This window comes from Lepus europaeus, chromosome 4 (assembly GCF_033115175.1).
Source record: "Lepus europaeus isolate LE1 chromosome 4, mLepTim1.pri, whole genome shotgun sequence".
Classification (NCBI taxonomy): Eukaryota; Metazoa; Chordata; class Mammalia; order Lagomorpha; family Leporidae; genus Lepus; species Lepus europaeus.
This window is the reverse complement of record NC_084830.1, coordinates 155,075,734-155,099,606: the sequence shown is the minus strand read 5'-3', so window position 1 is coordinate 155,099,606 and position 23,873 is coordinate 155,075,734. Positions and strand designations below refer to the sequence as shown.

General features: G+C 39.9%; 1 protein-coding gene across 1 annotated transcript in view; it reads left to right on the top strand.

Moving 5' to 3' along the window:
* SNX2 (sorting nexin 2) overlaps positions 1 to 23,873 on the top strand; it is a 74,378-nt gene that overhangs the window by 19,572 nt on the left and 30,933 nt on the right. Inside the window, exon 2 of the mRNA XM_062189260.1 lies at positions 19,030 to 19,147. Within this exon, the coding sequence (XP_062045244.1) occupies positions 19,030 to 19,147 (118 nt within the window). The remainder of the gene's footprint in view (positions 1 to 19,029; positions 19,148 to 23,873) is intronic.

The following is a 23,873-nucleotide window of genomic DNA, read 5'->3' as shown; positions in this document are numbered from 1 at the left end:
GAGAGTTTCCTTGTCTTCTACACTTGGAAGAGGTTGTACACAGTACTCTTATATTTTTCTTAAATTTTGGTGAAATTCACTAACGTCATCTGAACTGTAGTTTTGTTTAAAAGAAGATTTTTAACTATGAATTTTGTGTTGTAAATAGACACAGAGCTAGTTTTGTGAAATAAGAGGCTTTTAAGTAATTTGCCCATTAATTCTCAGTTGTGAAATTTATGGACATAGGTTTTTCAGAACTTAAGGGGTGATGCCCCCTTTTCATTCCTGGTAATGATAATTCATGTTTTCTTTTTATTTGTTTGCTTATTTATTTATTTATATATTTATTTTAATCTGGTTTCTTACTTCCTTAGGGTCTTTTCAAAGCATGAATCTTTCCTTTAATTGATATTTTTTATTTTTTCTGTTTTGAATTTTAGTGATACCTGTTCCTTATTTCTTTTCTTCTAGTTGCATTGTGTATAATTTGCTCCTTATTAAAGTAGAAGCTTAGATCATTTATTTGAGACTTGGTATTTAGCTATATATTTCACTTTGACCACTTCTTTGGCTTCATCTTATAAAGTTTGATACTGTGTTTTCATCTTCATTAAATTTAAAAGTATTTTCTGATTTCCTGTGTGATATGATTCTTTTATTCATGGGTTTATATAGAAGTTTATTGTTTAATTTCCAAAATTGGGGATTTTTCTAGATAGATTTCTGTTACTGATTTCTAGTTTAATTTGAATGCAGATAACGTTTCATGATTTCACTTCTTTAAAGTTTATTAAGGTTTTATGGTTTAGAATCATGGTGAATGTTCTATGTGCATGTTTGGAAAGAATATTTAGTCTGCTATTGGTGGGTGGTATGTTCTGTAACTGTTAGGTTGAGTTGGTTAACAGTGTTTCTCATGTATTATTCTTTCCCTACAATCTGTTGTACATGTTCTATCAGAGAAGAATGTTGAAGTCTCCAAGAATAATTGTTGAATTTTTTTCCCTTGTTGTTAGCTTTTCTTCATGTATTTTGAAGTTTTTTTACTCATATGGACATCTGGGATGCTTATCTAAATTGATTCCTTTATCGTATGAGTTCCCTCTTTCTTGCTGATAATAGCCCTTTTTATAAACTTTTATTTAATAAATATGAATTTCCAAAGTATAACTTTTGGATTATAGCAGCTTTTTCCCCCCATAACCTCCCTCCCACCTGCAACTATCCCATCTCCCACTCCCTCTCCCATCCCATCCCATTCTTCATCAAGATTCATTTTCGATTATCTTTATGTACAAAAGATCAACTTAGTATATACTAAGTAAAGATTTCAGCAGTTTGCACCCACACAGAAACACAAAGTATAAAGTACTGTTTGAGTATTGTTGTACCGTTAATTCACATAGTACAACACATTAAGGACAGAGATCCTACATGGGGAGTAAGTGCACAGTGACTGCTGTTGTTGATTTAACAATTGACTCTCTTGTTTATGACATCAGTAATTACCCGGTGCTCTTGTCATGAGCTGCCAAGGCTATGGAAGCCTCTTGAGTTCGCCAACTCTGATCTTATTTAGACAAGGCCATAGTCAAAGTGAAAGTTCTCTCCTCCCTTCGGAGAAAGGTACCTCCTTCTTTGATGCCCTGTTCTTTCTGCTGGGATCTCACTCACAGAGATCTTTCATTTAGGTAATTTTATTTATTTATTTATTTTACCACAATGTCTTGGCTTTCCATTCCTGAAATGCTCACATGGGCTTTTTAGCCAGATCCGAATGCCTTAAGGGCTGATTCTGAGGCCAGAGTGCTGTTTAGGACATCTGCCATTCTATGAGTCTGTAATAGTCCTTATTCTGAACTGCATTTAGTGTTTATATGCCACTCCAGCTTTCTTTTACTTTTTTTTCCCCCATGACATAGTTTCCTCTTATTTTACTTACTTATGTCTTCAAAATAGGTGTTGGGTAGGCAGCATATTGTTATGTGTAGTTATTTTTGTATCTAATGTGTTCATCTCTGTCTTCTGATTGGTGTGTTTAGACTATTATCGTTTAATGTAATTGTTGAGGTGTTTGGATTAGATCTAAGATTGTTTACTGTTTTTTTCTATTTTTTCATATTTCTTTGCCTCCTTCTATTTGTCTTTATTTTTTTTAGCATTTTAATTTAGCTGCTGAAATTTTAACATGATTTTTTTCAAACATAAATATATATAATTTAGTGGGTACTCTATGGATTACAGTATGCACACCTAACCTTTGACAGTCCTATTATAATTAATGCTGTACTTTTTTTTTTTTTTTTTTTTGACAGGCAGAGTGGACAGTGAGAGAGACAGAGAGAAAGGTCTTCCTTTTCCGTTGGTTCACCCCCCCAATGGCCGCTGCGGCTGGCACACCGTGCTGATCTGAAGCTTGGAGCCAGGTGCTTCTCCTGGTCTCCCATGGGGTGCAGGGCCCAAACACTTGGGCCATCCTCCACTGCACTCCCGGGCCACAGCAGAGAGCTGGCCTGGAAGAGGGGCAACTGGGCCAGAATCCGGCACCCCGACCGGGACTAGAACCCGGTATGCCGGCGCTGTAAAGTGGAGAATTAGCCTATTGAGCCGTGGCGTTGGCCTAATGCTATACTTTCACAGATAAAATACAGAGCTTAGCAACAATATAGATCCATTTACTATCTGTACTTAATGTTAGGGTTTTTTGTGTATATCATCTTCTTGCATTGAAAACCTTACCAGGCAATATTACAGTTTTTGCTTTCAACAGTCATACCTATTGTAAATAGTTTAGAGAAGAAAAATAGTCTGTTCTGTTTCCCCATTTGGTTAATATTTCTGTGCCTCTTCTTTTATTTCTGAAGATCTAAGTTTTTCTTTTTTTTTTTTTTTTTAATTTTTGACAAGCAGAGTGGATAGTGAGAGAAACAGAGAGAAAGGTATTCCTTTTGCCATTGGTTCACCCTCTAATGGCCGCCGCAGCCGGTGCGCTGCGGCCGGCACGCCACACTGATCCAAAGGCAGGAGCAAGGTGCTTCTCCTGGTCTCCCATGGGGTGCAGGGCCCAAGCACTTGGGTCATCCTCCACTGCACTCCCGGGCCATAGCAGAGAGCTGGTCTGGAAGAGGGGCAACCGGGACAGAATCCGGCGCCCCGACCGGGACTAGAACCCAGTGTGCCGGCGCCGCAAGGGGGAGGATTAGCCTATTGAGCCACGGTGCCGGCCTGATCTAAGTTCTTCTTAATGTGTCTTCAGCCTGAAGAACTGATTTTAGTGCGTCTTTTTTTTTTAACATTAGCCTGGTGTCAGCAGATTTCTAGTTTTCATTGATATGAGAATATCTATTTTAGCTCCATTGCTGAAGAATATTATTGATAGATATAGAACTATGAGATAGTTAATTTCCATCAGCACTCTATTACGCTACTGTATTCTCGTCTCTGATTTCTGATGAGGAATATGTAGACATTCTAATCATTTCCTAAAATGTGTTTTTAAAATTTTCAGCTGCTGCAAGTTTTTAGTTTTTTAAATATTTATTTATGTTAAAATATTTATTTGAATGGCAGCGTGACAGAGAGAGATATTCCATCTGCTGATTCACTCCCTGAACGGCCATAATGGCCAGGGCTGGCCCAGGCTGAAGCCAGGAGACAGGAGCTTCTTCCAGGTTTCCCACATGGGTGCAGAGGTCCAGGTATTTGGGCCATCTTCTGCTGTTTTCCCAGCCTCATTAGCAGGGAGCTGGATTGGAAGTGGAGCAGCCGGGACTCAAACTGGCACCAACATGGGTTGTCAACACTGCAGCTGGAGGCCTAACTTTCTTTGCCACAGCGCTGTACCCTCTTTTCAGTTTTTTAAACTGTTTTCCATCTTTGTTTTTTAGATTGAATGTTTTATGTTGATTTACAAGTTCACTGAATTTTTATCTCAAGAATGGTTAAGGATCTGACTTTTTTTTTTTGACAGGCAGAGTGGATAGAGAGACAGTGAGAAAGGTCTTCCTTTGCCGTTGGTTCACCCTCCAATGGCCGCCAAGGCCGACGCGCTGATCCAAAGCCAGGAGCCAGATGCTTCTCCTGGTCTCCCATGGGGTGCAGGGCCCAAGGACTTGGGCCATCCTCCACTGCACTCCTGGGCCACAGCAGAGAGCTGGCCTGGAAGAGGGGCAACCGGGATAGAATCCTGCGCCCCAACCGGGACTAGAACCCGGTATGCCGGCGCCGCAAGGTGGAGGATTAGCCTGTTAAGCCACGGCGCCGGCCTAAGGATCTGACTTTTTATTCTCCTGGTAAGCTAACACAATTCGTATATCAGCTGCTGAAAGAAAATATGATAGAGGATTTTTTTTACCCAAAGCATAGAAGGCAATGTACCATGTTTGTGACTGTTTGCTTTGCCCCTCTTGTGCTTCTGGGGTGTGACTTGGGCCCAAGTGGATGCAGCACTTCTGTTTGGTTTGTGTCACAGCTGAGGAATCATAGTTTAGGGCGCCTAAATCACTTACAGTAGGCAATAATTCTGTCTATTCTTGGTCCTAGAGGAGACATAATCTCTAATATGCTTTGCAGTAAACAAACCTGGTCTTTGCTTTGGAAAGAGACACTTAACCTCTCTCTTCCACTATTCAGTATTTGATAGACATTCATGAAGAGATAGTCTGGAACAGGGGAGCAGATGCCTTTGCTGGCAACATGTGCAGGAACGTGAGAGACCCATGGAGAATTTGGTATAGTCTTCTGAGTTTATCTACAGATGTGCAGCGTGGCAATAAGCCCATTATTGCTCAGATTGGCTCACAGAATTGAGGGGTTCTGTTCTTCATTTTTCTCCTGGATCCCTCTACTTCTCATTCCTTACCTCCCAGGGACTTCTTCCCACTTCCTCTGACGAGAAGCCTAAGTTCCTCAAGAGTTTATCTGCCTGTGCTGCCATACTCTTGGCCAGCTTGGTCCAGCCTTGCAGAAAAGCAGTAAAAGAAAGGAAAGAAAATACTAATGAGGTTTACTGTCCCCCTACTCTTCAGAATACTGGGTCTCCTTTGCCTGGTTCAGTTGGCTGGAGAATAGATTTTCTCTTGACATTTTAGATGTTAGCATTCTCTGCTGCTGTCATACAGCTACACAGCTGGGTCTGGCCTCAGGGCAGGGCCAGGAAAAACAAAAACCGAGGGGAAAAAAAAAAGGGTAAAGAGTCTTTCCGCCCATCTTCCTTTATTTAGGCCAGAAAGACTAACAGTTTTTCAGAGAATTGTTGCTGCACACACCCGTGACATAGTTCTACAGCTGATGCCATCCTCAGGGAAAGCTAAGACGGAAGATGGGGAAAAGTGCCCAGCTGACACTTGCGGATTGCATCTCACTTTTTTGTTCCCATCCCATTCGGCTTTCTCATGTTTGCTCTTTCACCTTTTGGGTTCTATCAATCTTGGGAAGGACAGAGGCTCTTCTGATCTTGGCTGGAATCCAAAGCACTGTTTTTTTGTTTTGTTTTTATTTTAACAGGGAGGGAGGGAGAGAGCAAGAGCAAGAGCAAGCATGAGCTAGTGCAAGTGAGAGTGAGCTGTCCCATGCACTGGTTCACTCCCCATATACCTGTAGTTCTGAGGTTTGGTCTGGGCAAAGTCAGGAGCCAGGAACTCAATCCAGGTCTCTCATGTTGTTGACAGGAACCCAACCGCTTGAACCATCAATGGCTAGTTCCCAGGGTCTGCATTAGCAGGCAGCTGGAGTCAGGAACCCAAGGCAGGCATCAAATCCAAGTACTCTGATATAACAAGCGTCTCACCTGTTAGGCCACATGCCCATCCAAGTATCACTTTTTGACTGAAGAGATAGATACTTGCAAAAACCTTGACTTTTATTGTATGGAAAAAACTTCCTGTGTACTATTATGTGATGTTGTGGGAGAAGAGAAGAATATACATTTTTTAAGAATGCTGTATATTTATTTATGTATCTTGGACAGCTCTCGCTCTGATCACGCAGAACCTCTGCTCCAGGCAGAGAATCTACCAGTGTCCCTTCTGTCTTCATTTTCTCCTTTGGCAGTTACTCTCCACATTCCCTTCGATCTGCTGGAGAGCAGCTCTTGCATCCTCTGGGAACCTTCCGAAGAGGCCTGAGAATAGGAGCTTACATAGGCAGTCAACAGATTCCTTGTGCGTGCTGTTCAATGGCTACTCCTTGTGTACTGGAGACAGACCTCCAGGCTTGACGGGTTGACCCTTGAAAGGAAGTGCATGCTTCATTCTTTCTATGGTGGTGTAGCTGACCGTGGCAGTGTGGCTGTGCTGCAGCAGTCGTTGCTGGACCCGCCTACTGCCTGCACCATTCCTATTCACACTGCACTCTAAAGGGTTATTTTTGTTAAATGACATGTTCAGTTTTTCTTTCTCTGATTCTGATGTCAGAAAACTGAGTATACAAGATGTTAGCCTAATATATACATTTATTTATGGTAAGAACATTCTAGATAATAAGTATGTATAAGATTGTATATAATATTAAACCACACTTTTATAGTCATACTGTTTTAAATAACTAGAAAAATTAGTCTTATTTTTAGGTATTTAGTGTTTTGGTTGTGCTTTCTTCAAAACTTTCCTCTTATGTCGTTCTCTTCAGCCTAAACAGTTTTCCTTAGATGCTCTGTTTAGAGCATATCTGTTGGTGATAAATTCTCTTACTTGGACTTTATCTGGAAACCATTTCACCTGCACTCCTGAAGGATCATTTTGCTTTATCTAGATTTTGGAGTTGGTCAGTGCTTCACACTTTGGAAGTGTTGTTCCTCTGCCCCTTTGTGATTTATACTGTGAAACCCACAGTCACTTGAGTTATTGCTGCACTGTAAAAATATATGGTTTTTCTCTTGCTGCTTTCATTTTTTTAATCTTTGATTGTCAGTAATTTCATGTTGTGAGTAGGCATGGTATTATTTGATTTTATTCTCTGGGGATTTCTGGGCTCCTTGAATCTGTAAATTTATATCTTTCATCAAATTCAGGAAACTTTAAACACTTTTTTTCTTTTTCAAGTTTTTATTTGAAAGGCAGAGTGACAAAGAGGGAAGAGTCAGAGAGATCTTCCATCTTTTTGGTTGATTTCCCCAAGTGGCCACAATATCCATGGCTGGAGCCGGGAACTCCATCCCACTGCTTTCCCAGGCACATCTGTAGGGAGCTGGATTTGGAAGGGGAGCAGCTAGGACTTGAACTGAAGCTCCAATATAGTTCCTGGTGTTGCAGGCAGCAACTTTAACCCACTGTGGCACAACACCAACGCCATACAGTGTTTCTTTAACTGCTTCTGCAGGAATCTTTCATTTTTCTACCTAGGACTCTGTTGACATGAATGACCTTTTGATGATTGGTTCATAGACAATTGAGTCTTTGTTCATTTTTTCTCAACTTCTTTTCTTAGAAGAAGTTGCCATTGTTATTCAGATTGTGTGTTTTCTATGGATTTATTTTCAAGCCACACTTTCCTCTGTCATCTGCATTCTGTCAGTTTCCATCCTGTGAACTTTATTTCAGATAATTTTTTTTTTAATTCTAAAATTTTCATTTTTTTTTTTGTCTCTTCTGTTTCTTTGGTGAAAGCTTTCTTTTCATTCAGTGCAAGTGTATTTACCTTTACCTGATAGACATAGTTATAAATGCTTTTGAGGGGAGCCAGGGTTGTGACATAATGGGTTAAGCTGTCACCTGCAACACTAGCTTTTGGGGAACCAGCTAGCTGATGGAAGATCCCCACCCCCCAACTCTACCTTTGAGATAAATAATAATATAAGCTTAAAAAAAAAAAAAGAAGAGATACTTCTAAGGTTTTGTTTTACAAATAAGTTCAATGTTTTGGCTATTTTGGGATTGACATCTGTTGATTATCTTTTGCCTTAAGATTTGATCACTCTTTTAGGTTCTTTTTTTAGGATTTATTTTATTTGAAAGGCAGAGTTAGAACGAGAGACAGAGGTTGATCTTCCATCTTCTTATTCACTCTCCAAATGACCACAGCGGCTGGGGCTGGCCAGGCTTAAGCCAGGAGCCTCATCCAGGTCTTCCATGTGGGTGGCAGGGGCCCAAGTACTTGGTCTGTCTTCTGCTGCTTTCCCAGATGCATAAGCAGGGAACTGGATCAGAAATGGAACAACTGGGACTGGAACCAGCACCCATATGAGATACCAGCATCGCACCCCAACACCCCCCCAAGGTTCTTTCTCAGGACAAATAATTGCATATTGCAATCTAAACTGCTGTACTGTAACACTGGCCCAAATACAGGGTTTCCATCTTCCTGTGATGTTGGTCCTGTTGTGCATCTCCAAGCCTGGGTGTACTCTTGACAGATCATCAGAAGAATGAAACAAGCAGGAGTTTCTTTATACATCCATGTTCTTCAGCTGACATGACCCCTTTGATTTGTGTGGCTATCATAGTTCTGCTGCCTGTCCTGCTGCAGCATGGCACAGGTCTGTGACTTGAGCCCACTTTCAGCACAGTGTTCTTAGAGAAAAGGACAGAAGGAAAGGGACTCACTGTCTGTTGCAGAATCTGTCTGAGTTTGCTGCTCACATTCCTCAGGCAGTTTTTGTATTTTGTTTATAAGCTTTAGTTACAATCAGAGGGGGAAAGAGAAGCTATGTGTGTAGTGCTTAGTGCTTATGGTGTATGTTATGTATTGCAGCATAACAGATTGTTCCAAGACTTAGCAGCTTAAAACAACAAGCATATTATGTCACACAGTTTCTGAGGGTTAGGAGTGCAGGAGACATTTGCCCCTGGGTATTTTGTTTCCACGTTCCTCCTATGATTGTGAACAGATTTCAGGCAGGGCTATAGACATCTGAGGCCGAGGAGCCCACATAGCTGCTGAGTAACTCAAGTCCTTGCTCCATGGGCCTCTTGTGGATCTGCTTGGGGGTAGGAAGTAGAGCAAACACAAGACACTTAATATGGAAGCCACAGTCTTTTATTGCCTAGTCTGAGAAGTAACATACCATAATTTCTGCTGTACACTGTGCATCACACAGAGCCATCCTGGTACAGTGTGAGAGGGTACTGTGCTCAGGTAGGAATGCCTGGAGGCTACTGCTCCCTCTGGCTCCAGCTTCAACTCTGTGTTTGAGTTTGATACACAGCAAGAAAGAATAATGTGATAGATGGGGATAATGTCAAATAACTTGTTGCTATTCCTTTGAGCATAAAATACAGATCATAGTTAAATGAGGTGTAGTGGGAGATGGGGTTTAATGGGAAAACAGAGCTGGCTTCTGTGACCTTGTACATGTGCAGAGTTTAGGTTTCTGAATGTAGTCATTGGCCAGTCACTGGTGAACTATGAGCAATAAGTAATTAGTTTTTATACGAATGTGAGTAACATTCTGGAAGATGGAGAAGATGATAGGGAGACAGGATGACTTGAGCCACTCTTGTCTTGACTGTCGAGGACCAGTTTTGGTTTCTTTGTTTTTTTGTTTTTTCTTCATATTTGTTGAACTCTTAACATAGAGTTACTCATAAGTGTATAAAGTCTATTGAAAATAGATATCAGTAAAAAACAAGAGTGGGACCAAGAGAGGGAGGAGGAAGTTTGTAACTGTAAAGCTGTATAGTTCTGCATACATTCCTACAGACTTACTTATGAGGGTACGGTTTAAAAACTTGCCATGGGACTCCAAATCTCATTAATCTGATTAATCTTTAATCCCATTAATTTAATATAATTAAAATGTCATTTAATTGTTAAAGTGATCATATTAAGGGTTAAAGTGAACGTATATATAGGTTAAGGGTTAAAATGATCATATAAATAGGATCAAGTGCCTGGTAATAGTAATAGATACAACTAAAAAGGAGAGAATGTTTCAACATGAGAAGCAGTCCACATAGCAGACTCATAGAATGACAATCACTTTAAGTAACACTCTGACCTCAGAATCAGCCCTTAAGGCTAAGCGGTCTGGCTGAAAAGCCCAGGAGAGCATTTCAGGCAAGGAAAGCCAAGATATTGTGGCAAAACATATTGTACATAAAGGATCTCTGTGAGTGAGACCCAAGCAGAAAGAAGCGGCCATCAAAGAAAGATGTACTGTTCTCTAAAGAGAGGAGAGAACTTCTGCTTTGTTTATGGCCTTGTCCAAATACTGATGGAGTTTGTGGACTTAAAAGGCTTCCATAGCCTAGGCAGCTCATGTCAAGAGCCTCCAGTGGTCAGTGATGTCATATACTCCCCATGCAGCACCTCTGTCCTCAATGAGTTTTATTAGGAGACTTAACTGTAAAACTAGTTCTCAGGTGTGTGTGTGAGTGTGAATGCAAATTTTTGAAATCTTAGTATAGAGTTGGTCTTCTTTGTACAAAGTTAATTGAAAATGAATCTTTTTTTAAAAGATTTATTTACTATTTATTTGAAAGTCAGAGTTACACAGAGAGTTGAGAGGCAGAGAGAGAACGAAGTCTTTCATGTGCTGGTTCACTCCCCAATTGGCCACAACGGCTGGAGCTGCACCGATCCAAAGCCAGGAGCCAGGAGCTTCTTCCAGGTCTCCCACATGGGTGCAGGGGCCCAAGGGCTAGGGCCATCTTCTACTGCTTTCTCAGGTCACAGCAGAGAGCTGGATGGGAAGTGGAGCAGCCAGGACTAGAACCAGTGCCCATATGGGATGCTAGCGCTTCAGGCCAGGGTGTTAACCGTTGTGCTATAGCGCTGGCCCCTGAAAATGAATCTTAATGGAGAAGGAGAGAGGGAGGAGGATGAGGGTTGGGAGTATGGGGGGGAGGGCAGGCAAGGTGGGAAGAGTAACTATATTCCTAGTTGTACTTATGAAATTTGTATTCCTTAAAAGTTAAAAAAAAAATTTTGGGAAGGAGAGAGGGAGGTTGAAGGTTAGGTGGGAAGGCAGGCAAGGTGGGAAGAATAACTATATTCCTAGTTGTATTTATGAAATTTATATTCCTTTAAAGTTAAAAAATATTTTGGTTAAAAAAGTTTAGGGGAATAAAAAAATTAGTATAGGGGGTACAGAAATGAGAAATAGGAAAAACAGATTGATCATTGGCTAGATATGGAAGAAGTGAGACTCTGAGGGGCCAGTGTTGTGGCACAGCAGGTTAAGTGACCACATGTGATGCCACCATGCTCTATGGATACTGCTTCACGTTCTTTCTCCTCTCTCTCTCTCTCTCTCTCTCTCTCTCTCTTACAAATAAATAAATCTTTAAAAATAAATAAACTTTTTAAAAAAGAAGTAGGTAAAGAGACTCATAGACTTTAGTGCTTATTGGCTTTTCAGAAAAACTGGAACTAAAGAGTAGTTTCCAAGGTGATAATCTTGATAAGTTCTTCACCAAAGTTTATTGTTATATATATATATATATATATATATATATATATATATATATTTAAACTTTTATTTAACAAGCAGAGAGAGACCGAATGGAAAGACAGAAAGAGACAGAAAAGTAGAGATATCTCTTGTTTGCTGGTCCTATGTCCAGGTGCCTGTAACAGCCAAAGAGGTGGTCAGACTGAAGCCAGGAGCTGGGAATTCAGTGGCAGAGACTACTTGAGCCATCACCTGCTGCCTTACTGGATGTACATTAGCAGAGAGCTTGGAGCAGAGCTGAAACTTGAACCCAGATACTCTGATATGAGAGGCAGTGAGTCTTAACTGGAATATTGACTACTAGGCCAAACACCCATTGCATATTTTTTTATCTTTGTTAATTTTATAGGTAAATTTTTATCTCTTGATTTCATGTGTATATTTGTTTAATATCCAATAAAATTTAGTATAGAGTGTGTTTGTTTCTTTTCTTTGAAAATTAGAATTAGGTTCATGCAAATATAGTAGACAATATGGCTAGGAATAGTAATTGATCAAAAAGTTTTTTAAAAGTTGTTATTTTAGTGATTGTGTGTACACCTTGAACATTTTAACTGAAGTGTATGCTCACTTGCTATTTTAAACTTAGTGTTTTGAATTAAATATAGAAAAGTTGCAAAAATTATCTGAGTTCATATAAACCTTTACCCATCTAACACCTGACTCAAAAATAATGTTATTATCAAAAGTGGGAAATTAATATTGATAAGATGCTGTTGCTATACTATTAACAAAATCTATAGACCTTATCAAAATTTCATCATTGTTATGTCCTCTTTTTTTTGTTCAGTGTCCATTCCAGGTTCCTACATTACATATAGTTGCCATTTTTGCTTAATCTTCCATTGTGGTATTTTTGTTTTGCTTTGTTTTTAGGGGGAGGTGGGATGTCTTTCCTAGCTTAGATATTTTTGAAAAGTACTGGCTGTTTATTTTGTAGATGTCTTTAATTTGAATTCGTATTGTATTTTCTCAGTTTGTTTGAGGTTATGTATTACCATTAGTTCTTCCATTGTAGCTTATTATTCTCAGTTGTTGCTCAGTAAATGCATTTAAATCTATGTGAATTTTTAAAATTCAGGTTATTTTTAGACAGTAAACCTTTTGATTTGTTGCTGCCCATTAGTTATCCAAAGGGATTGAGAGAAATAACAGAATGTCATGGAGCATCCCCTCTCTTTATTCCTCAGTTCAAGATGAAATTTCTCCTACACAAGCACTGTGTGGTATGTGTGCCACATACTTAATTTCAAATTTTTTTGTAGCCACATTTTAAAAAGTATGAAGAAACAAGTGCACATAATCTAAGTGATTATGTTTTAATTAATTCAATATATTAAAGTTTAAACCAGTGTATCTAAAACATTTCTGCATGTAATCAGTATAAAATTATTAGCATATTTACATTTTTGTTTTGATACTAAATCTTAAAATTCAGATTTTTACACTTATAGCATATTTCAGTTTGGATTAGATATATTACAAGTGCTGCATAAGCACATGTATTAAGTGATTACCTTTCTGGACAGAATGACTCTTGACTTAAATAATTAGATGTAAATGTGGACTGTTGGTTTCTATAGAATAACTTTCACTCAGTTTCCCTTTGGTGTAACCCGAAACAAACAGACAAAAGAAGTTCATTTGTATTTAGCATAAAGTTAAGGCAATGAATTGAGGCTTACCATTTTAAAATTGTATTTAATTTTTTAAAAAATCTTCCTATTTTGTTTCAAGATGGATCCATTTGTTTCTTGAAGTTAGTATTAAGCAATGGTTAGAAGTACAAAAGGAAGTCAAGTTAGATGACTCTGGATTTAAAAATTAGAAAATAATAAATTGGGCAGGTTAAAAATTAGCAATTATCTGATGTACTCCTCATTATATGGAAAAGAAAATTAGTACTCAAGGAAATTTTTTTTGAAGATTTATCTATTTATTTGAAAGTCAGAGTTACACAGAGAGAGGAGAGTCAGAGAGAGAGAGAGAGAGAGAGAGGTCTTCCGTCTGATGGTTCACTCCCCAGATGGCCACAACTGTCGGAGCTGCGCCGATCCGAAGCCAGGAGCCAGGAGCCAGAAGCTACTTCTGGGTCTCCCACGTGGGCACAGGGGCCCAAGGTCTTGGGCCATCTTCTACTGCTATCCCAGGCCATAGCCGAGAGCTGGATTGGAAGTGTAGCAGCCGGGACTAGAACCGGAGCCCATATGGGATGACAGCGTTTCAGGCCAGGGCGTTAACCCGCTGTGCCACAGTGCCGGCCCCTCAAAGAAATTAATTATTAACTATAGACACGTTAATATCCAAGTGGAACTGGAATCCAGATCTTTGGTTTCCAAGATATTTTGAAATCTTGAAGATAAACTTGTTTAAATTGTCACCAAGTTACATGTGAAATCTTATTAATATACCCTATTCAACAGGAGTGTATTTTAGTTTTTCAGAGGACAAAGAAGTAGGAAGCAACATTTTTAATGTCTTTTTGCAGGAAATTGGTGCATGTTTGTGTGTGCCTATGTGTACCTCCCTACTTTTCTTGTATGGTGTTTCATTATCTTTCTGGGTCAATAAAGGGCATTCTACTACACTTTTTATAAAATAGATTTTGGGGTGGGCATTGTTTTTTTTTTTTTTTTAATTTATTTTTAAATCCCCCCAACCCAACAAGCCTTTTATTTAAGGAATACAGGCTTCATGCATTTCATAAGTACAACTTTAGAAATAAAGCAGTTCTTCTCACCATACCTGCCTGCCATCACACCCACTCTCCCAACCCTCCTCCTCCTCCTCCTCGTCATCCTCCTCCCGTTCCCAGTCACCTTCTCCAGTAAGATCCATTTTCGATGAACTATACACAGAAGACCAACTCTATACCAAATAGAGTTCAACAATTTGCATGGAAAAAAATTTTTAAAAAACCTGTTCCTCAGCAGTTGAGACAAGGGCTGTTCAAAGTCATTGCATCTTGAAGGTAATTTGACGTCATTTTTTTTTTTAACCCGCTGCGCCACAGCGCCGGGGCCCCCCTTGTTGTTAAATTAACAATTAGCACTCTTATATATGATGTCAGTGATCACCCAACGCTCTTGACATGAGCTGCCTAGGCTATGGAAGCCTTTTAAATCCACAAACTCCGTCAGTATTTAGACAAGACCATAAACAAACTCGAAGTTCTCTCCCCCTTTCAGAGAGAAGTACCTCCTTTTTTGATAACCACTTCTTTCCATTGAGGTCTCACCCACTGAGATCCTTCATGTAGGACATTTTTTGCCATAGTGTCTTGGCTTTCCATGCATGAAATGTTCTCCTGGACTTTTCAGCCAGACCAGAATGCCTTAAAAGCTGATTCTGAAGTCAGAGTGCTATTTAAAGTGATTGTGATTCTATGAGTCTGCTGTGTGGACTGCTTTCCATGTTGGAACATTCATTCCTTTTTATCTGTTATTATTACCAGACCCTTAATCCTGTCCATATGATCACTTTAATACTTAAGATGGTTTAAGGGGATTTGGGGTACCATGGCAAGTTTTTAAACTGTACCCTTAGAAGTAAGTCCATAGGAATGTATGCAGAACTATACAGCTTTAAAGTTATAAACTTCATAATTACAACTTCAGGACCTTGGTGATCTTGTCCACCATGCCCACCTTCCCACCCATACTCCCAACCTCTCTTCCTCCTTCCTCTATTATTCCCACTCTAATATTTTCAGTTGACTTTATACACATATGTTTAACTCTGTTAATTCAAGAATTCAACAAATAGTATTAAAAAAACTGTTCCTCAACATTGAAGACAAGAGCTATTCAAGTCATTGCTTCTCGAAGTGAAAATTTCACTTCTACAGATTGCCTTTTAGGTACTCTATTAGTTATCACAGGGTCAGGGAGAACATGTGTTATTTGTCCCTTTGGGACTGGCTTCTTTCACTAAATATGATGTTTTCCAGATCCATTCATTTTGTTGTAAATGACCAGATTTCATTTTTTTTTTTTAACACTGTATAGTATTCCTTAGAGTACCTTTCCCATAATTTCTGCAGTCTTCATTTGATGGGCATTTGGGTTGGTTCCCTGTCTTAGCTATTGTGAATTGAGCTGCAGTAAACATATTGGTGCAGAAAGCTCTTTCATATGCTGATTTCATTTCCCTTGGGTAAATTAGCAGGAGTGGGATGGCTGGGTCATATAGTTGGTCTGTATTCAGATTTCTGAGGTGTCTCCAAACTGTCTTCCTTAGTGGCTTTACCAGTTTACATTCCTGCCAACAGTGGATTAGAGTACCTTTCTCCCATATCCTCACCAGCATTTGTTTGTTTATTTCTTTATGAAGGCCATTCTAACTGGGGTGAGGGGCATTGTTGCACAGTGGTTTCAGCTGGCTCATTGGACATCTGCATCCCTTATTGGAGTGTCTGGTTTGAGTTCCCAGGTGTGCTGCTTCTGTTAGAGCTTCCTGTACTTATGTGTCCTGGGAGGTATCAGTTGCTGGCTGAGCTGTTTGAACCCTTCCTCTTAGTTGAGAGACCTGAATGGAGTTCCTGGTTCCTGGCCCAGCCTGTTGGAGGTTCATAGCACATAAAAAGTGGAAGCCACAGAGATGTTGACATGAATATGTAACTCCTGTATATTTGTGGCCACCTCATTGTCCTTCTCCCAAACCTGAGCAGTGTGTGTAAGTTGGTGGACCTTCCTTAACACATCATCATCACCCAAATCCATGTTGTACATTGGGGTGCATTCTTGGTAATGTTCATTCTACACGGCAGTATTTGATGCCGTGTCCATATTACTGTATGGAGTGCTTTCACTGCCCTGAAAGTCTCTTTCCCATGCTTATTCATTCCGCCCTTCCCCATTGCCCCCTTCACCACTGGTCTCTACACTGCCTCCTTGGTTTTTCATTGTCAGGTGCTTGCAGCCATACAGTGCCCTTGCAGACTGGCATCTTTGACTTAGTAGCATGCACTCAAGTTTCTTTATGTCATATCACAGTTTGATTGCTTATTTTTTAGCACTGTAAAGATATTTCCATTGTTGTAATGTACACAGCTTATTATGCATTCATCTGGTGAGGGACATTTTGGTCACTTCCATGTGTGGGCCAATATGAATGAAGTTGCTTTAAACATTCAGGTACAAGTGTTTGTGTGGACATAATTTTTCATCACTTTTGGGTAAATACCAAGGGGACGGGGTTGCTGAATCACGTGGTAAGACCATGTTTATTTTTGTAAGAAAATACATATGTGTTATTACTTTCCCATCAGCCGTGAATGAGTTCCTGTTGCTCTACATCCTTACCAACATTTGATGTTATTAGTGTTCAGGGTTTTGCCATTCTAATTGATGTGTAGTGGTCATTGTTTGCCTATTTCTTTCTCTGGTGATATATATAATATGGAACATCTTCATATGCTTATATGTCTGTCTTCTTGGGTGAGGTAACTATACAAGTCTTTTTGCCCACATTTTTTTTAAGGTTTATTGCAAGGCAGAGTTGAGAGAGAGAATCTTGCACCTACTAGTTCATTCCCCAAATGGCCGTGTTTTACATTTGATCCATGATCTCTTTGGAGTTAACTTAGTGAAAAATTTAAAATCTTTAAATTCATGTTTTTAAAATGTGAACTTGATGTCCTGGACTGTTTGTTGAAAATAATTTTTTTTCCATTATATTACCTTTTGTCCTTTCTTAAAGATCTGTGGATCTTTTTTTTTTTTTTTTTTTTTTTTCTGACAGGCACAGTGGATAGTGAGAGAGACAGAGAGAAAGGTCTTCCTTTTTGCCGTTGGTTCACCCTCCAATGGCTGCTGTGGCCGGCGCATCGCACTGATCCGAAGCCAGGAGCCAGGTGCTTCTCCTGGTCTCCCATGCGGGTGCAGGGCCCAAGGACTTGGGCCATCCTCCACTGCCTTCCCGGGCCACAGCAGAGAGCTGGCCTAGAAGAGGGGCAACCGGGACGGAATCCGGCGCCCCCACCGGGACTAGAACCTGGTGTGCCGGCGCCGCAAGGCGGAGGATTAGCCTGTTGAGCCCCGGCGCCGGCGATCTGTGGATCTTACAAATGTAATTCTTTATTTTACTCTATTCTGTTTGATCTTTCTGTGTATTTTTTGCTATCATTATGTCTTCATTACTGTAGCTCTATAGTAAGTCTTTCAGCCAGTGCTAGTCCTATAGTATTTTCTTCATTATTATGCAGGCTATGTTGTGGTTTTGCCTGTCCATCTAAATTTTAGAGTATTTATCAATATCTGCAAAATAACTTACTAGGATTTTGCTTGGTTTGGATTGACTATAGATCAAGTTGGGAAGAACTTGAGTTGACAGTACTGAGTTTTCCAATCTGTAGATATGGAATACCTCTTTAATTGATTCATTGATTACCTTCCTCAGAGTTTTTAAATTGTCCTTATATATAAATTGTTAGATTTAAATTTAAGTGTTTACTTTTAGTGGCAGTTAATATAAATAGTATTGGGTTTTTACTTCGAAATATACTTATTCATTGTTGGTATATAGAAAAGCAATTGACTTTTGTACATAAGTATTACATTCTACAGCCTTGTTATCTTTACATATTAGTTCCAGAAGTTTTTTTGTTTTGGCTTTGTGTTTGTGTGTGTGTGTGTGTGTGTGTGTGAGAGAGAGAGAGAGAGAGAGAGAGAGAGAGTGTTAGTTTAGTTCTTGGACTTTGTATAAACACACTTGTGCCGTTTGCAAGCAAGATAGTTTTTCTGTCTTTTCCAGTCTGTATGCCTTTTTTTCCATAAAGGTTTATTTATTTATTTGAAAGTCAGTGTTACACAGAGAGAGAAGAGGCAGAGAGAGAGAGGTCTTCCATCCGATGGTTCACTCCCCAATTGGCCGCAACAGCTGGAGCTGCTCCGATCTGAAGCCAGGAGCTTCTTCCAGGTCTTCCATGTGGGTACAAGAGCCCAGGGGCTTGGGCCATCTTCTACTGCTTCCCCAGGCCATAGCAGAGAGCTGGATCGGAAATGGAACAACTGGGTCTCGAACCATTGCCCATATGGATGCCGGCGCTTCAGGCCAGTTCCTGGCTCAAGGCGTTGGCCTGTACCAACCTGAACTTTCAGGGGCATATGATGGGTGAGCCAGCAGATGAAGGATATCTCTCCTCTCCTCTCCTCTCCTCTCCTCTCCTCTTCTCTCTCTCTCTCTCTCTCTCTCTGTCTCGCTATCTCTCTCTGTCTGTCTCTGTCTCTCCTCTCTCTGCCATTCAGCCTTTCAAATAAACCTTTTAAAACATTCAAAAACAAGACAGCAAAAAAGACAAAAGCATGGGTGTCCTTAAAAATCAAAGGATTTGATCTGATTTTGGTTCTATTGTATATGACTGTGTAGAGTATTAAATTTGTTTATTAAGTGTAACTGAACATGACAGATGAATTAGCATCTCTAAAGGGATGACTGGAAAAGGTTTTGTTTTTTGAAGTTTAAGTGCCTTGTTAAGAAAGGAGATGAATAAAAAATATGTTTTGTGCTCATTCTTACCCTCAGAGGAGGAAATAAAAAGGACTATTCTTGTTTTTACCTCCATCCTTATCAAGAGAATGTTTTGCTGTAGTATGTAGAGACATAATTACAAGAGAAAAACATGCCAGTTCATTACCTATTGTTGTTCTTTGAAACAGTCAAGCCCATCGTCTCCAGAACCAGCTAGTCTTCCAGCAGAAGATGTTACTGCAAACTCCAATGGCCCCAAACCTGCAGAAGTTGTGCTAGAGGATGACAGAGAAGATCTCTTTGCAGGTAATTGTCATATTTGTGTTTTTTTAATAATGACCAATTATAATATATGGTCTGTTAGGAAATATTCTCTCTAAAGAAGAATTGAAATTATGCCAATTATTACATGGTAGGTCTTTTTGTAACAACCTATGAGATAGAGAATTTGCAATTAGAACATACTGTGAAAAATACAGACTTTTGTGAGAAGCACAAGTGTGGTCCTTTCTGATTTTTAGTACTTGAAAATAAATTACACATTATAATTTGTTGACTTTGATTAGCCTAAGATTTAAAAGAGTAGTAGTGGTTGCATTCATACTTTGAGAAATAGCCGGGATTGTATTTTTGAATTGCTTACAAGTTGTCACAAAGCAAAATTAAATTATACATTTAAGAATCATCTTTTCTGTTTATGCGTGAAATCTGTTTTAGTAAACTGTTAAAATATTTACTTTCCCAGTTTTAATTCACTTTTAGGTGATAAAATTGATGCTTAAGGAGATACTATTTGATAACAGGCAGGATTTGGTGTAATCAGTCTTAACCTAAAATTGGACTCTCTCAGAAAAAATTACCTGCCTGAAGATGAAAATTTGGGAGGCAAGCCTTTGGTCTAGCCACTAAGATGACTGCATGCCACCTTGTAGTGCTTGGGCTCCATTCTTAGCTCCAGCTCCTGGTTCCAGCTTCACCCTAGTGCAGGGCCTAGTAGGTTGTGGTGATGGCTCAAGCAGCTGAATACCTGCCACCACATGGGAGTCCTGGATTGTACTCCTGTCTTCAGGCATCTGGGGAGTGAGGCAGGAGATAGGATCTCTCTCTCTCTCTCTCTCTCTCTGTCTCTGTCTCTATCTCCCATTCCTACCCTCAGATTTTAAAATTAAAAAAGTAATAAAGTAAAACTCCATTTAAAAAAGATTAAAATTTAGGTACCAATAAGTGTTGTAGTTTTTAAAAGCAAATTCTTTGTTACAATTAACACAAAACATTAAAATAATAAATCTTGTGTTTAACAGCTTAATTTTTCTGATTTCATTGAGTTAAATATAATAATGTCCTCAACTTTTATAATGGTTCAGCATTTATCCCATTCTTTTTTTTTTTTTTTTGCCCAGATATTTTTGAAGATATGAGTATAGCCCTCCATCACGGAAGTTTGTATCATTCTCAGCTTGATTAATTCTGTTAAAAGTTTTCACCACAAATGAATTTGTGTATTTTATGTTAGAAAATTATGGGAACTGGCACTGTGGCGTGGCATCCCATATGGGTGCTGATTCTGCTGATTCAAGTCCTGGCCGCTCCACTTATGATCCAGCTCCCTGCTGATGCGCCTAGGAGGGCAGCGGAGGACAGTCCAAGTCTTTGGGCCCCTGCAGCCATATGGGAGGGGATTTGGGGAGTGAACCACTGGATGGGATTCTCTCTCTCTCTCTCTCTAATTCTTACAAGTAAATAAATATTTAAAAATTTTTTAAATTGAAAAAATTTTAAAACTATGAGGCCAAATACCAATCTTTTTTCTTTTTTAAGCTATCTAACAACTTAGTGTGAAAATCACAACCAACTTTGTGTAATATTGCAATATTCTTTTTTGTTTCCTTTTATGCCCTTTAACCCAGGCAGTCCTTAAAAATTCTTTAGTGTGCCTGTGGTTTCTTTCTTCCTCCCTCCCTCCCTCCCTCCCTAACTCCCTCCCTTCCTACCTTCCTTATTTAAGGCAGAGTGACATGACAGAGTGGTAGGGGGTGAGAATTGGGGAGAGGAGGAGAGAAAACTTCCATTTGCTGGTTCACTCCCCAAATGTCCTCAACAGCCTGGGCTTACCATGCTGAAGCCCGGAGCCTGGAACTCCATTCTGGTCTCGTGCCAGGGGTGCCAGGGGTGCCAGGGACCCGGTTACTTGGCTGTCATCCGCTGCCTTCTCAGGGGTATTAGTAGGGAGCTTTATCAGAGCAGAGCAGCCAGGACACCAGCCGGCACTCTGGTATGGAATGCCAGCATCCTAGGCAGCAGCTTGACTGTGCCACAGGGCTCACGCTGGCGTTTATTTGTGCTTTAGGCTAAGTGATGACCAAAGTACTTTCTGTTAATAAAAGGAAGTACTAATCTAAATGGAGACCTTAATGTAACAACAGAATTGTGAGCAACTCAGGAGCAGTTGCTGAAATTTATGGTTTGTACTACTAATGAAATAGTAGCAAAATGAAGACTATTAAATATTTGCTTAACACAATCAGATTTTTCTAGCATTTTAGTAATTCAAATATGGTCAGTATCAGTGTTTAAAATTAAAAAAAGAGATGAGGACTAAAGAACAATAAAGGTAGCCACCTGTTTCTGTTTCTGTTTAGTCTTTTCTCTTAAACTCAGCTGTATTTCATAATGACACAGACATAATGTGATCATTTTTACGTCAATGGATGGATACCACACTTGTTCTTTCTTGGGGTGATTCTTTTAAGCAGATGTGTCATTCTTCCTTGTATGGAAAAGTGTGGTTGTTGGAAGCTGTCCAGAGAGTAATGTGTTACCAGAACGATGAAAACTATTGTCCAGTTATGAGCACATGCACGTGACTTTTTCTTTCCCATACAGGCAGATAGTATGTAGATATTACTCTACTAAGCAAGTCAGATTTTAAAACCCTAAAGAGGTTAGATTATATTGGTGTGTGTGCTGTTGTGCTTTGGGTAGCATTTCAAGTCCTGGATGTCAGAAGTGGTACCAGAACAAGTTCAACTGTGACAAATGTTAGTTATTAGTGTACTTAGGGAACGCAGAAATTACAGTGAACTGTGTGGCCCCCTCCTCCTCTGTTTGTTAGTCTGAGCTGATGCTTTCCTGAGTACACTCAGGGAACTTACCTCAAGAAAAAGCGAGGGCGAACAAATTGCCAGTACAAAGTTGTCCAAGACCAGTGTTTGCCAGATACTGAATTTTTTTTTCATTTTTGACATCCTGCAAATGATACCAGTTTTCAGTTTAATGAATATCCCTTCATTTAAAGCATTGTTACTGTTGAAGTGACATTGATGTAATCAGTGGTTGTCGTAGACATATGTCTCTGAAGAAAAGTTTATAGTTAATACCTATGTAGTATTTTCCCGAACTTTTAGGTCTCATTTAAAATACAACTTGAAAGGGTGGGGATTGTGGTGTAACAGGTTAAGTTGCTGCTTGGCATGCCCACATCTTGTATCAGAGTGCTGGTTTTTGAATCCTGACTGCTCTGCTTCCTGTCTGACTTTATGATAATGTGCCAGAGAGGCAACAGATGATGGCCCAAGTAGGTACTTGGTCCCCTGCCGCCCACAGTGGAGACCTGGATGCTTTCTAGGTCCCTGGTTTTGCCCTGGCCCAGACCTGATTATTGTGGCCATTTGGGGAAGTGAACCAGCAGGTGAAGGATCTCTGTTTCTCCATCTCTCTGTCACTTTGCCTTTCAAATAGATAAATTGAAAACACAAATTTTGGGGTCTGTGCTATGGCGTAGTTAGGTTAAGCTTCCATCTACAGTGCTGGTATCCCAAATGGATGCCGGTTCGAGTCCCAGCTATTCCACTTCAAATCCAGCTCTCTGCTATGGCCTGGGTAAAGCAGTAGAAGATGGCCAAAGTGCTTGGGCTCCTGTACCCACGTAGGAGACAGGAAGAAGCCCCTGGCTTCTCCAGCCGTCGCAGCCACTTGGCGAGTGAACCATTGGGTGAAAGGTATCTCTCTCTTTCTCTCTTTCTCTCTCTCTCTCTCTCTTCTCTCTTGTCTCTTCTCTCTCTTATCTCTGTCTTTAACTCTGCATCTCAAATAAATAAGTAAATCTTTAATTAAAAAAAACACAAACTTTGTGAATTTGTGGTATGTTAGTTTCCTTAAGCTCAAAGAAGACATGAAAAAATTAAAGACAGACCACATATTAGTGAACTGGCTCTAAGTTTCTGTCCATTTACTTCAGTTTCTGTTTAATATTAGCTACTTATTATTTTGAGGTCTCTATGATAGATGGACCTGTTAGTGCCAACAACACAGAACCTGGTGTCAGTGAAATTAAATGTAATCAAAAAGTTAAGGCCGGTGCTGCAGCTCAATAGGCTAATCCTCCGCCTTGAGGCGCCGGCACACCGGGTTCTAGTCCCGGTCGGGGCGCCGGATTCTGTCCTGGTTGCCCCTCTTCCAGGCCAGCTCTCTGCTGTGGCCCGGGAGTACAGTGGAGGATGGCCCAAATGCTTGGGCCCTGCACCCCATGGGAGACCAGGAGAAGCACCTGGCTCCTGCCTTCGGATCAGCGCAGTGCACTGGCCGCGGCGGCCATTGGAGGGTGAACCAACGACAAAGGAAGACCTTTCTCTCTGTCTCTCTCTCTCTCTCTCACTCTCACTGTCCACTCTGCCTGTCAAAAAAAAAAAAAAAGTTAAAATTACTTTGTACCGCATATCTTGATGAAGTTACTGTTTTTTCAGTGTTTCGTTTTTGTCTTTTTTGTTTTTGTTTATAAGTCTGTTGCCAGTTAACTGCCTCTTTAGAAAAGAATACTGAATACCAGCAATTTTGACAGCCTAAAGTTGCATATAGGCCTGTAGTTTGTTGTGTTTGGGACATTTATAGTCAGTCCATTGCAACATCTCTGTTTCATTTTCCTTCCTTTGTTACCACAGTTGGAAAAGTTTGTTATTATTTTTAATATAAAAATGTAGAGGGATCTATGCCAAGTAAGCACCTCCTCAACAAGATTGCCAGTAAGAAGTAGCTT